This window comes from Chaetodon trifascialis, chromosome 8 (genome assembly GCF_039877785.1).
Source record: "Chaetodon trifascialis isolate fChaTrf1 chromosome 8, fChaTrf1.hap1, whole genome shotgun sequence".
NCBI lineage: Eukaryota > Metazoa > Chordata > Actinopteri > Chaetodontiformes > Chaetodontidae > Chaetodon > Chaetodon trifascialis.
Window position 1 is genome coordinate 9,976,112 of NC_092063.1, and position 13,778 is coordinate 9,989,889.

The following is a 13,778-nucleotide window of genomic DNA, read 5'->3' on the forward strand; positions in this document are numbered from 1 at the left end:
TGACCAGTTTGAATGATTAAAGCAGCTCTGATTTCATACTGTGCACCATTTCAATCAGTAGAGTTGTATATTTTTTGCTTCAGTCACGACATCATGACAAGAAGCTGGCATGGCAGCTTAAATTAAAAATAAATAAAAACCTCAATGACATAACTTGTTAGCTTGCAGTAGCCTGTGCGGTGAAGCGGCTCTGATGCACTGCTGCAGGTCTTTCGTATTATTCTGCTGTAACTTGAGGAAAGTTTCCTTCGATTTTTCTTAATTTTATAACTTTCACTTTACAGTTTATCTGTTATCTTCTTTGTTTCTTCCAGCTTTCTTTTCACAACCCTGGAATTTACATTTACATGACATTACATTCATTGCCAAACACCAACAAAAAGTGTTTAGAGATGGATATTTCAAAAGATGAGAGATGTTAGCACTAGTGAGGATCTGAAAAAGTGTTAATATACTATCAATATGAACATGTAGCGATCATGTAAAAATGTTTTGTATGATATATAATGCAGCATTCTTCATTTGTTTTCCCAACAAATTCCACTGGGAGTAACTAAAGCAGGAATTGGTGTCAAATACTAAAGTAATATCTAGCTTCACGTCTTAAAAAATGAAAGTTTTAATAAAATTTAGTTCCTAGTTTTGGCAGAAATCCTTCATTAGCGCTTTTAACTTTAGTTTTTCTTTGCTCCAGTAAAGATTTTACAACACTGTTCACTGCTAAATCCCAAGTGATGGATAGTTGCAGCACGCTAATTTAATTGATTAGTAAGCTGACATTAATTTTGCTGTGAATCTAATAACGTAATGTCGATGTGCAGCTGTGTGAGCGAAGAAGCCTATCTGTATTTCAGGTGATGGGAACCCCAAAGAGAGCAGTCCATTCATCAACAGCACTGCAGCCAGTGATGCAGAGAAGAGTCAGCAGTATGACGGGAAGAATATGGCGCTGTTTGAGGTGAGGACAGATTTCAAAACCCAGTATAAAACATACTGGGAATGTGGATGTGAAACCAGACCTTGCTGTTGTTGTAAGGTGAAAATATGACTGAGGGAAGAGGATTCACATTAGATCTCCAGGTCAAGCGTGATTATGTTTCTGTGTGTGTTGCAGGAGGAGATGGATACCAGTCCAATGGTCTCGTCTCTGCTCAGCAGTCTGGCCAACTACTCCAACCTGCCGACGGGCAGCAAAGAGCACGAAGAGGCCGAGAATATTGAGGAGGGGGCACGTCCGTCTAAAAAACCTGTCAAGGTAAATTTCTGCATGTGATTTGTTCATCAGGTTGAACCACAGGGGCAGCTTTATCTGCTTTACAGTCTGTATTTTCTAATTTTCTTCATTTAAATTTCAAATCTTTTTAACATTAACTTTTATCAGACTGTTTTTGGCACCTGCCTGTTGCCTCTTTCCGGCTTATCATTTATTGGCCCTCATCGGGTTTGTGTCGGTCGGTTATCCTGCATTTGTTCAGTGGAGCATAAAATAGGGTTAGTCTCTCGATAACCTGAATCCTCTCTGGGCTTTGCTCTACTCTCTCTCCTGTTGTTTACTTTGGTTGTCCAGAGATCTAATAGACCATCACAAGCCCAAATAGATCTTCTTACTCTTATTTTTTGAGATATAAAATTGTCTTTGTTGAATTTTCCAGAGCTCAAATACTTAAAGTATTTCTGCCCTTTGAAATCAATCTTCATATCCCAGTCTGTCCCTCCGTCAATAAAATCCCTCCAGACAATACATTCAAAATGTAAAACAACTAAATAATAGTAATATTGGCGAAGCTGTCTGTAGGAGTCTGTAAGACAGTGGATAGAAAAGAAAGAGCTGATGTACTGTGGAGCTGACTTGTGGTGGAGAGCTGCTGCGCTCCCACATGCAGAGCACTGGAGGCAGTGAGCTGAGGTCACACACCTACAGGTCGTGAGCCTGTTAGCTGAAGCTCCGCCAGCACCGCTGCCCTCAGTGAGTGGCTCTCTGTAATAACATGGATGCAGGATATTTGAGTTACTCTGCTTTTTCTGTTGCTTCACTGAAGAATGATTTTTTTTTTTTCTCGCCAGCTCTTATGCCTCTTTGAAAACTTCTTGCTTTTTGAATTATTTGTCCACTTCAGGTTCCATCACTGGACATAAGATGCAACTGGTGGAGACTTTTCAATGTAAAAGATTTATCTGGACAAGATGGTGGGAGTAACTGCTCCGTCATTATTTTGACTTATTTAAGGGACAATTTTAAAATCTAACAGGGCAACAATCTTTACTCTGCACCCCCCTATTCAACATTTATAAGTATTGTGTAAAACATAGACTGAATAAATAGGGGACAGAGCCTCCAGGTCTGAAAAGTGAAGCCCATGAGGCTTCCTACCTGTTTTCTAATGGCCAGCAGAGGGCGACTCCATGCGCTGCTAAGTGAATTCGTAAACATAACAAGAAAATGACCCTATTTCTCACTTGATTTTTTCACCTCAGTAAACATTTTCTTAGTGAGTTTATGCTCTCAATCACTATTTTCTAGTCAATTTTAAGTGAAATAGACAATAAATCAATGTATGCTTTAGGGCTTGGCTACCTTGTGATTGACAAGTCACCATCAGGATAGAGGCGTAGCAATGCGTATCATCCCCAGCTCCACCTTCTCATCCAAATATGATCACTTCTGGCCCTAAAAAGCCAAGTTGGCGACAGCCATAATGACAAATGGTAATCTGCAAAGCAGCGAGCGATGTCGCAGTGGTATAAACACTGGTTCGTAACTCATCATGGCTTCTAAAAGACATTAGATGCCATTTTTACTTACTAACCCAATCAAAGAGTGAAAGCTGCTCAAATCAACATTCTTTATTTTTTGCCATCAAATGATGTTTATTGTCAAAGGTATTGATTTTAATGATGAACCCACAGAGAATTATCCCCCAATTCTGCAGTTCACCTCAGCTCAACGAAGTGTTTTAGCATCTTTCAGCTCCAGCCCCTCTCACTGCTCTGATCAGATTCATTTCCACATCTAGGCAGCTGTTTTCAGTGAAGAACCTGTGATAAAGCCCCTGCACGCTACCTGCCAAGCACCAAACAACTAACAGTTAGCAATTATCTGATGAACACGGGGCGCATTTAGCAGCTACAGGGCAAAAATTTAAATCTAGTTATGATAAAATACCTTAAATCAACACTATAAGGATCAGTTGTCCTTAACTATCCTTTTCCAGAGTTCTAGAGCATTTCCAGTATAAAGCTGTTTGGCGAACGCCAACAAATACAAAACTGTTTTGTCAAAGTCAGAATTTCTTTGGATCCAGATGTTCTTGTTTTCAGTTGGGCTGCATCACTCTTAAGATGACTGGATTCTTTGGGACAAGATATTTCTGCTTGTTTTGAAAAAAGTTCTTAGTGCCAATAAAAGAAACTTTAACAAGAGAAGTATCAGGATGTACGACCTGATGCTGAGCTCCATACATGCAGCAGATCTGATCTAGCTGTAAGCAGATATAAGTTAACAACTATAACTCCTCCTCCTGTGTGGTATAAACAACTTATTAAATGTATATACACTGCTTATAAACGCTAAATATCGGGGGGACTTAAAGGAAAGCATTACTCATGAAAGCAGCAAGACATTGTTGCATATTTGCACACTGACTAGCCCTTGATACCCTTTTGAACTTGTTGGAGAAATGACATCTGCAGGAAAAGACTCAGACAGAGGAGCTGGTCACCAGACGCTGACAAGAGCACCCCCCACTGGCGTTCCCCTGCGGACCGAACTCAAGCAGAGGCTTTGATCCGTCCACTCATCTTCACTTCCTCCTCGTCACGCACGTCTCCTCGTAGAGGCCTCTTCAGCATTTACATGAGGATTTCAGAAAGACAAGCAAAGACTTAATCTAATTATTTTGTTTTCTTTGTTTTCACTCTTTCATAGTGTTAACATTTAAAATTTTCGGTCCTCTGCAACCAGATACAGTAGTTAAGACATTATTGTAATTAGCGGGTGAAAAGGGATATGAATTTATATTTTTATATTAAAAGAGGCCGGCCACATGCAGTGGGCCAGTGAGTCAACTCTGTGGGGATATTCACATTTTCTTCTACACATTCATGCAGAATTTGAGAGCTTTTACAAGAGTATTAACTAGTTTTTTAGCTTTTATACTTTATAACACAAAATGTATGGATATATGTGTGTAGATATTCATTCTGCAGATTAAAAATGTTACTTTAAAAATAATCTCTCAATTATTTTGAGGTTCAAACAGGTTTACTGACAGAAACAATGAGGACAAAAGAGCGTAAACATTTTTTTTTCTTCAGAGAGAGTACTTTTAAAAATAGACCCATTTCAAAACAAAGTGCTTGTCTTCCTCTTCTCCACAGGATTACTATCTCTTTGTGTTTGAAAAGAATAAAGCCCTGTCTTTCTAATGGAAGAGCCAGACCTCCTTTCATGAATTTTAAAGGCGGAATAGATTTAAGGAGACTGAACAACAAAGTGCACTCCAGACAGATTATAACCCCCATTTCAAATCCATTCGGATGGAAACTAAGATGAGCTCGACTGACAGCCAAGACACACAAACTCTGACAAATCGCCTTCATGTTTGTGCTTCTCAGGCTCCACAGCTGGGCACTCTGATGGGAGTGTACTTGCCGTGTATCCAGAACATCTTCGGGGTGATCCTCTTCCTGCGGATGACCTGGATGGTCGGGGTTGGAGGGGTCTTCGGCTCCTTCATAATCGTCTTCATGTGTTGCTCCACAGTGAGTGAAACTGCTGACGTCCCTGCTCTTGCATATTGTTGTGTAACACTGCTACTCTCTGTACATAACAACCGCAGTCCATTCAGAAAGCAGATGTTACATAAAATGAAGCTGGAAACATCCAACCACAAATCTGAAGCAGGTCCTCAGTACACACATACGCTGTTATGAGGCATGTGATTAAACTACAGGCTGTTATAACATCTAACAGGTTGTATAATTATAATTTGCATTGCACAGATGCTGAAGGTGACATAGTAAATCCTGGCAAAAGGCAAGCTGCCAACACACCCATGAACACCCCACCAGCACCACCTTTCCATTGATGGAATCTGTCATTTTGCTGCTCTGTCAGCAACCAGGTTTAGAAACTGTGCTTCATAACATTGTTTTACAAAAGTAAAGAAAGCCTCGACACAAAGAGCATTTTGACAAAGAGGAATCTGAAAATCCTCTAAGTAAATTTTTATGAAGGAGTAACTGGTTTATTTTCTTATTTGTTTGGTTGGATACAAAAAAAAAATCTACCATCTATCAGAGCTGCAGAACATTCTGGGATAGTCTCAGCATGCAGGAAGGGGTTCAGTACTCCTAAAAAACTATTAAAACCCACATTTATTATGTTTAGGTAGATATATAGAAGTAATCTGAGGACCAGAACAGGGTCTATAGGACTGATGTGAGACCCAGTAGAAATATCTTTCACATTGCTTCCATTGTAAATTTGTTTGTTGATGTTGAAACCCTAAATTTTAAGTAAATCCAGCTGAAATCCTGTTTCAGTCAAGGCAGTCAAAGTGCTTTCTCAGTAGTTTATGACTTCATATTGAGCCTCATTTGGTAGATGATTTTTATACTTTCAGATTATTGAAGAAGGAAAGAAAGGAAAGAATTACAAAAACAGGAAAAGAGAGAAGGAAAAATACTTCATGCTGAATGTAAAGTCTGCAAACTACCTAGTAATTGTAGTAATTAGATAAATAATGGAAATGCTCAGATTGGTGATATGCAGTCTCATATTCGACTTGTGAATAGTCTTGCTTTAATATTCTGAACCAGCTATGAAAAAATAGTCCCTCACTCTGAGTGAGAGTACTTAGAGTATTTTGTAAATGCCATCAGTGTCTATCTGCCTCTGACTGCAGCTGACAGTATCACTGAAGCGACAGTATGTGCCTAACCAGCCGTGTAGTCATCCCTGCAGTGACCACATGAGTCAGACTCACATGCTGCTGGCTGTTTCTCTCTGCTCACTCCCTCAGCCCAAAAAGGCCTCACTGTCAGCCATATTTAATTTGCCCACCTGCTGCCTCTCAGACTCTGGTAACCCTCCTCCTGTTATTTCCTGCATTTTTCAGACGATGCTCACAGCCATCTCCATGAGTGCCATTGCAACAAATGGAGTTGTACCAGGTGAGCGGATGTCTGGGGGGGGTGTAGTGTAGTGTGTTTGTGTGTGACAGCGCAGTGTACCAACTCTTGTGTGTGTTTGTGACTCACAGCTGGAGGTTCATATTACATGATCTCGCGTTCCCTGGGGCCTGAGTTTGGTGGAGCTGTTGGGATCTGCTTCTACTTAGGCACCACCTTTGCAGGTGCCATGTACATTCTTGGCTGTATTGAAATTCTTCTGGTACGTGGCCCTAATGTTTTATTGTTTTGCATATTGTCTTTACAACCTTATATATCGTCTTTAGAGGCTATTATCACTAGTTCACTGGTGTGACTACAGGGAAACTTAAACAAAACAGATGTGTAGTGGATCTGACTGTGTTGTTCTGGGTGTAAAGAAAGCATGCGCTTCCTCTGGAAAGTCTCTGAGCAATTTATTTGCCACCCAGGAGCCACTCACAAGTCCTCTCCTGCCCACAAGCTCTCAGCATCTGCAATTTTGAAGAGACATATCATTCACAGGATTTCTTTCATGTGCATTCCCTCAGCACCTTTCCCAGGAAAAGTCTAAAATCAAAGAGTGATGTGCAGCAAGTGCAGTTTGTAAAATAAAATGCTTGCCCATATATTTCAGAATAAAAGTCTGCTGTTCAATCCATACAAAATATACAATGCCTGGTTCGTAATATATCAATAATATCACACTACTGCAAATGCATTATTCAGTTTATTGGTTACACCCATGATCTTCCTGCTAAAACCTTACAAAACCTCTGCTCCGGGCCAGGCCTATGAGATCACTTCTTGTCCTGCCTTTAATTTGTGGCAGGACAAGAAGTTCAAAAAAACAAAAGTGTCATCAGATGATATATATATCAGATGCTCCTGGTTCCCATTGACAGTGTTAAATCACTCACAGATGGAGCACTTACACGACTTGGATCTGCATTAAATTCTCCCACTAAAATCTTCAAAACAAAATATGAACAACTGCGTTACTAATATCTGGTTCCAAATGTATAAAAACTCTCATTCTAGCACGAGACTACCAGTTTTTGATTTTCTTGTATTATTATTTCTTTGCGCCTCCACCCTTCTCCACCATACTCCTTCCACTTCCACTGCCTCCATCTTTCTTCCTTCATCTTTCCATTCTTTCAGATTTATATCGTTCCTCAGGCGGCCATTTTCAAGATCGAGGGGCTGGAGGGGCCAGAGGCAGAGGCAGCTCTCCTCAACAACATGCGGGTGTATGGTACCATCGTACTGAGCTTAATGTCGCTGGTGGTGTTTGTTGGCGTCAAATATGTGAACAAGCTGGCGCTGGTCTTCCTGGCCTGTGTCATCCTCTCAATCCTGGCTGTTTATGCCGGAGTCATCAAGACCGCCGTTGAGCCCCCGGTCTTCCCGTAAGTGACTCATGACACATTCGCTGGTCCAAGTCCTCGCAGACGGGTATGTGACGACGACGCCTTTGTTTGATTCCTTTCCAGCGTCTGCCTCCTGGGAAATCGAACTGTTGTTTCTAAAGGATATGACATCTGTGCAAAGGTCATCGAAATAGACAATGAAACCATCACCACCAAACTGTGGAGGAGCTTCTGTGACTCTGAGTCCCTCAATGCCACTTGTGACGAGTACTTTACCAACAACAACGTCACAGTGATTCAAGGCATCCCAGGGGTCACAAGTGGCATCCTGGCAGGTAAGAGATGCTTTATCAGCTTAAATGACGACGCCTTCTGAGGATCAGTCCACCTCACGCACTCATTTAAACACTCTTCTTCCTTTTAGAGAACCTGTTTGGAAACTACCTTGAAAAAGGGGTGATCCTGGAGAAGCGTGGGCTTCAATCCTACATGGATCCAGACAGTCCCATAACCAGCTCCAACCGCTACGTCCTGGCTGACATCACCAGCTTCTTCACTCTGCTGGTCGGGATATACTTCCCATCTGTCACAGGTTAGCACCAGCAGTTAAAGCAGATGATAAATGTTAATGTTACTCTGATACTACTCTGGATGCGTAAATAACAACTGTTTGCTAACAGTTTCCTATATCAACTTTTTAAGGTGATGAGAACCTGATTATTGTGATATGATATGATATGATATGATATGATATGATATGATATGATATGATATGATATGATATGATATGATATGATATGATATGATATGATATGAGTCCTATGGACACAGACTAGAGGAAGAAAAAGGAATATTACCATCCTGTAAAATCACAAAGCTCCTCATCTTGCTCCATTCACAGGTATCATGGCGGGCTCCAACCGCTCCGGAGACCTGCGTGACGCTCAGAAATCGATCCCCATCGGCACGATTGCAGCCATTACCACCACATCTACTGTGTGTATCCTTCACCGGGCTGAAGTCAAGGCATCAGAAAGTGTGTGGAGCTGAAAGTGCTGATTGATGACTGTTGAATAAGCAGAAGAAACATTTCCAACAGCACATTTCTTAACAGCTTTTCCTCAGACATGTCGTGCGTGGTGCTGTTTGGTGCCTGTATAGAAGGAGTCGTCCTGAGGGACAAGTGAGTTTTTGTTTTCATCATCAGTAGGTTTTTTTCAAAGTCCTTATTCAAGTCACATCAGATAAATGAACCATATGCTAAACCCCTTCCCCAAGCTGGGAGCTTGGCTTACTGTCATGACTGGTGAACAAGTCAGCGTGTTATTACAGCTTTGGAGTATTTTGTCTTCACCTCTGTCCACAGGTTTGGTGAAGGAGTCAACGGTAACCTGGTGATTGGGACTCTGGCATGGCCGTCTCCATGGGTCATTGTGTTTGGCTCTTTCTTCTCCACTTGCGGAGCCGGACTCCAGAGTCTGACCGGAGCTCCACGTCTCCTGCAGGCCATCTCTCGGGACGGCATCATCCCATTTCTTAGAGTGAGTAGCATTCAAAGGCATCTCTGTCATAAAAGCAGAAAAGTGTTTAAAACTTCTCAGGCACAGTCTCACACATGTCAACTGGAACAGAACTTTTGTGTTGGCGTGTGTATTTTCTGCTTTAGGCTACAGAAACAAACATGAATATTTCATTATTAAAACCCTGAGCTTTATTTGTACAGCACTTATTATGGTGCCATAAAATGTGTTTTGATTAAATCCTTTTATGTTTCTGCAGGTGTTTGGCCATGGCAAAGCCAACGGGGAGCCCACCTGGGCCCTCCTGCTCACAGCTAGCATTTGTGAGATTGGCATTATCATTGCATCCCTGGACGCAGTCGCACCCATCCTCTCCATGTAAGCACACTGTAACTTCACACACGCTGTGTGTTCATCGCTGTGCAGGCGCTCTGGTGCTCATCCTCTCTTCTGCTCTTCTCTCTTTAGGTTCTTCTTGATGTGCTACATGTTTGTCAATCTTGCCTGTGCTCTGCAGACTTTGCTTAGGACGCCGAACTGGAGGCCGCGCTTTAAGTTCTACCACTGGTGAGCACGCATACATGTCAGGGCAATGGATTTGATTTTGTTTTGAAAGCTGCTGTGAAATGAAAGTTTTTCATTTTCATCACATATGCATCATTAACTTTCTCATTTCTGCATTTGATGCAAATTCTGAGATTTAAATTTGCTGAAGATATTATCTTATGTTGTGTGCACCTGAATCGCCGTGAGAGTTTAGCAGCAGCGGACTAAATGCAAGACTTTCTATCAACAAGCTGAGGTCACTGCTGTATGAGGCTGGTATAGATTCTCAGTTAGTCTAAACATGTGACTTCCTGTCCCCTACAGGGCTTTGTCTTTCTTGGGTATGAGCCTGTGCCTGTCACTCATGTTCATCTGTTCCTGGTATTATGCCATAGTTGCCATGGGCATCGCCACCTGCATCTACAAATACATTGAGTTCTGTGGGTAAGTGCTCATCATGACAGAATAGGACTGTGGAAACAAGACTGTGTTGCAGCATCCAGTTATTCTGTCCGCGGGTTACTGTCTTAGTTGTATGATGGCTATTATGAATACACTTACACACGATGATACCTAGATGTTGTGTCAACTCATTACTGTGCTGTGTCACAGAGCTGAGAAGGAGTGGGGCGATGGGATACGTGGCATCTCTCTCAGTGCTGCACGCTTCGCTCTCATGAGGCTGGAGGAGGGACCGCCACATACCAAGAACTGGAGGTCAGTCCACACCTCCTCAGCTTTTAAACTCTTAACACGTGTTGACTCTAAAACACAATCTTTTGGTTCTTTGTCTTTCGTCAGGCCTCAGATCCTGGTCCTGGTGAGTGTGGATGCTGAGCAGAATGTAGAACAGCCTCGTCTGCTGTCTCTGACCAATCAGATGAAAGCAGGGAAGGGTCTGACCATCGTTGGCACCTCTGTTCAAGGAACCTTCCTAGACAACTATACTGAGGCCCAGAGGGCAGATCAGGTCCGTCCTTTAATCCCAAACACACACACACACACACACACTAGTATCACACAACTCTTACTGTGTCTACAAACGATCCCAGTTTTTCGCAGACTCTAACAAACGTCTTCCCCTCTCTGTCTATTTGTAGTCTTTGCGTAAACTGATGGAGACGGAGAAGGTGAAGGGCTTCTCTCAAGTGGTCATCTCCTCCAATCTGAGAGATGGGACGTCACACCTGATCCAGGTTGGAGGACTGGGAGGCCTGAAGCACAACACTGTAATGGTCAGCTGGCCTCGAAACTGGAAACAGCCTGAGTACCACCAGCAGTTTAGGAACTTTATTGGTAAGTCTTAAGACGCTGGTAAATTAGTTGATGTCTGAGTCAATGAATGTTAGTTTTGTGTCATCAACATCTGGTTTTCCTGGTTTTGATAATGGAGGAAAATAGTTATTGAGCATGTATGGCTAAAATGACCAGCTAGGAATACTTAATAAGTTATAGTAGTTCTATTTTTATATGCAATTGAGACCATTGACAGAGACATAATGTTTATTTTACGATTTATTCCTCCTTCCTGTCTGATGAGATGCATGCAGGTCCTTCCTTTTATTTTCTTATATCTTAAAAATTATATTTTATATATCATCTCTTCTGTCCCTCTGCAGAGGTGGTTAGAGAGACAACCATAGCCAGTCTGGCCTTGCTGGTTCCCAAGAATATCTCCAGCTACCCGTCCAATGGAGAGCGCTTCACAGAAGGCCACATAGACGTGTGGTGGATTGTCCATGATGGAGGCATGTTGATGCTTCTGCCCTTCCTGCTGCGCCAGCATAAGGTGGGAAACAAGACACTAAGACGATGTTTAATATGGTTTTGTCTGAGGAAAACTTGTGTGGACACAGTGTTGAGACAGTTAACACAGAGAACATTTTGCTCATTATCTGCAAATCTTTTTTGCCCCGCAGGTGTGGAGGAAGTGCAAGATGCGCATTTTCACTGTAGCTCAGATGGACGACAATAGTATCCAGATGAAGAAAGACCTCATCACCTTCCTCTATCACCTGCGCATTGATGCTGAGGTGGAGGTGGTGGAGATGGTGAGAGACTTGTCTGATACGCTGAGCTCATAAACAAAACCTGCAAGGAGAGGGATTTTTGTGTGTGTGTGTGTTTTGTGTATGGAAGCCCATATGGGACAATATTTAAAACAAAATATGTAAAAAATGTGTATGTTATTAAAATGAAAATGCAATCATCCAATCTGTAATTTCACTTGCAAAGCCGTTTATTAGATGTTTTTTCAGTATTGTTCACTTCAGAGCAGGTAAAGTCTTTGCCAGTGAAACATCAAACAGCTTTTTTCCATTTTCATTGTAATGTGGTCCTCAAATGCCCTTCCATAATGTGGCTCCAGTTTCAGTTCAGCTATGTGAGAAATGAAAAACATCTTTTCTCTTTAAAGCATGACAGTGACATCTCAGCCTACACCTATGAGAAGACCCTGGTAATGGAACAACGATCACAGATCCTCAAACAGATGCATCTGACCAAGAATGAAATGGAGAGAGAGGTAAACTACAAACTATATATTACACAACTGCAGAAACCTCAGTATCAGTAAGGAAGGCTCTTGTTATTTTAAACCATATTTACCAAATGGAGGAACATGTAATTATCGTCAGCATGGGCCCCTGAGGAAATGCCATTCATTTTGACATTTTCATTATCACTCTGCACGCTCCAAATATCAGCTCTGGGGCAGGGAATTAGTTTATAATAAGGCGCTGGTGTCTGGACTTGTTTTTGCTGGTCTGCAACAAATAAAAAGGATATTACACATTGAACCTAATCTATTCCCTCTCTTTTTTTATAACCAAAGATCCAGAGCATTACGGATTCGTCCCGTGGGTCCATTCGGCGTAAAAACCCGCCTGGCTTGCGCTCCCAGCACAGCGCTGAGGAAGGAGCCAGCCTGGCAGAAAAACCAGAAGATGAGGTGAAACTTGCTTTTTTTTTAAAGTACCTCTGTCCTCTTTCCCTCCATGCCTGTTGTCTCTCTGTGCTCTGGCTTGGGCAGAATCTTCTCTTTGCACAATAATGTGGCAGACGTGTTTTCATTCATCATCACAAAAGCAGCTATCACAGCAGTGTTTTACTCTTTTCACTGGCTGCTCAGAGATTTCCCACCGGCCACTGGCTCCACAGTTTCACCTATACTGACAGGTGCCTCTTTTCTCTCTTTCACCCTGTCACGCTGTCACGTCACGGTGTCCCTCTCTCAGTCTGTGGCTGTCTCCAACCCAAAACAGGTACAGCTGATCCACAGTAAGAACGCATCCACACCAACAAGCCCCACGTCTCCCATCGGGCCTGCAGGGGGCGCCGCCACCTGGACAGACAATAAAGGCACAGACAAGGGGCCCACCCTTTTATCAGCAAACCCGGAGGCAGCCAAAGACCTCTTCAACATGAAGCCGTGAGTGATCTTTCAGTTTCACTCAGCCAAGCATGCTGAACAGGACACAACACATGACATGCACACGGGAACAGGAGCCAGCAGTAAATATTTGAGTAAATCGACCCATGTTCAAGGGTTTAAAGAGCTCGTTCTGTTCCTGCATATGTGACAAACAAAACTTTGAACTTAAACCAGTACCAAGTGCAGATGTCTGTGTGTACATGTCTGTAATTCACCACCTTTATTTCCCTCCTAAATTGCTGCTGCAGGGAATGGGAGAACTTGTAAGTATTAGCATTTTGTAGTGAGACAAACTGTGTGAGCTCAGCAGCTCAAAGACTGACTTGCAAACCCAACGTGGCCTCGTGTTTCTTGCTTTAGGAACCAGACAGATGTGAGGCGCATGCATACGGCAATGCGGCTCAATGAGGTCATCACAAAGAAGTCCAAGGAGGCAAAACTTGTCCTGCTCAACATGCCTGGACCACCCAAGAACCGTGTGGGCAATGAAAATTGTATCCTGCATCATGTATACAACACACTGCATTCCATATATGTTTGTGTCCTGAGCTCAGTTCAGCTCGGTTTACTTGTCCCACAAGAGGAAATTCCTTTTGCAACAAGGCGGCACAAAAATGTAAATGCAATGAAAACACCATAAGACAACTGAAAACATTAAAAGTGCTGCTACTATACATGCTATACAAAATACAATAAAAGATTCAGCTGATAAAAGCTAAGACTGCAACAAACAGAATAGGGTTTTAGCACTTCATT

General features: G+C 42.3%; 1 protein-coding gene across 2 annotated transcripts in view; it reads left to right on the plus strand.

The window, feature by feature from the left end:
* Nucleotides 1-13,778, plus strand: part of slc12a5b (solute carrier family 12 member 5b) — a 35,334-nt gene that overhangs the window by 18,657 nt on the left and 2,899 nt on the right. Inside the window, exons 2-25 of one of the 2 annotated variants that reach the window (XM_070968722.1) lie at nucleotides 855-958; nucleotides 1,115-1,255; nucleotides 4,615-4,761; nucleotides 6,120-6,174; nucleotides 6,264-6,394; nucleotides 7,315-7,562; nucleotides 7,647-7,858; nucleotides 7,948-8,115; nucleotides 8,425-8,523; nucleotides 8,649-8,706; nucleotides 8,890-9,064; nucleotides 9,303-9,421; nucleotides 9,512-9,610; nucleotides 9,914-10,033; nucleotides 10,202-10,306; nucleotides 10,391-10,559; nucleotides 10,690-10,885; nucleotides 11,209-11,378; nucleotides 11,509-11,640; nucleotides 12,006-12,113; nucleotides 12,423-12,539; nucleotides 12,826-13,019; nucleotides 13,271-13,285; nucleotides 13,383-13,516. In XM_070968722.1, coding sequence (XP_070824823.1) covers nucleotides 855-958; nucleotides 1,115-1,255; nucleotides 4,615-4,761; nucleotides 6,120-6,174; nucleotides 6,264-6,394; nucleotides 7,315-7,562; nucleotides 7,647-7,858; nucleotides 7,948-8,115; nucleotides 8,425-8,523; nucleotides 8,649-8,706; nucleotides 8,890-9,064; nucleotides 9,303-9,421; nucleotides 9,512-9,610; nucleotides 9,914-10,033; nucleotides 10,202-10,306; nucleotides 10,391-10,559; nucleotides 10,690-10,885; nucleotides 11,209-11,378; nucleotides 11,509-11,640; nucleotides 12,006-12,113; nucleotides 12,423-12,539; nucleotides 12,826-13,019; nucleotides 13,271-13,285; nucleotides 13,383-13,516 — 3,216 coding nt within the window. The remainder of the gene's footprint in view (nucleotides 1-854; nucleotides 959-1,114; nucleotides 1,256-4,614; nucleotides 4,762-6,119; nucleotides 6,175-6,263; nucleotides 6,395-7,314; nucleotides 7,563-7,646; nucleotides 7,859-7,947; nucleotides 8,116-8,424; nucleotides 8,524-8,648; nucleotides 8,707-8,889; nucleotides 9,065-9,302; nucleotides 9,422-9,511; nucleotides 9,611-9,913; nucleotides 10,034-10,201; nucleotides 10,307-10,390; nucleotides 10,560-10,689; nucleotides 10,886-11,208; nucleotides 11,379-11,508; nucleotides 11,641-12,005; nucleotides 12,114-12,422; nucleotides 12,540-12,825; nucleotides 13,020-13,270; nucleotides 13,286-13,382; nucleotides 13,517-13,778) is intronic. The other variant, XM_070968723.1, reaches the window with a different exon arrangement.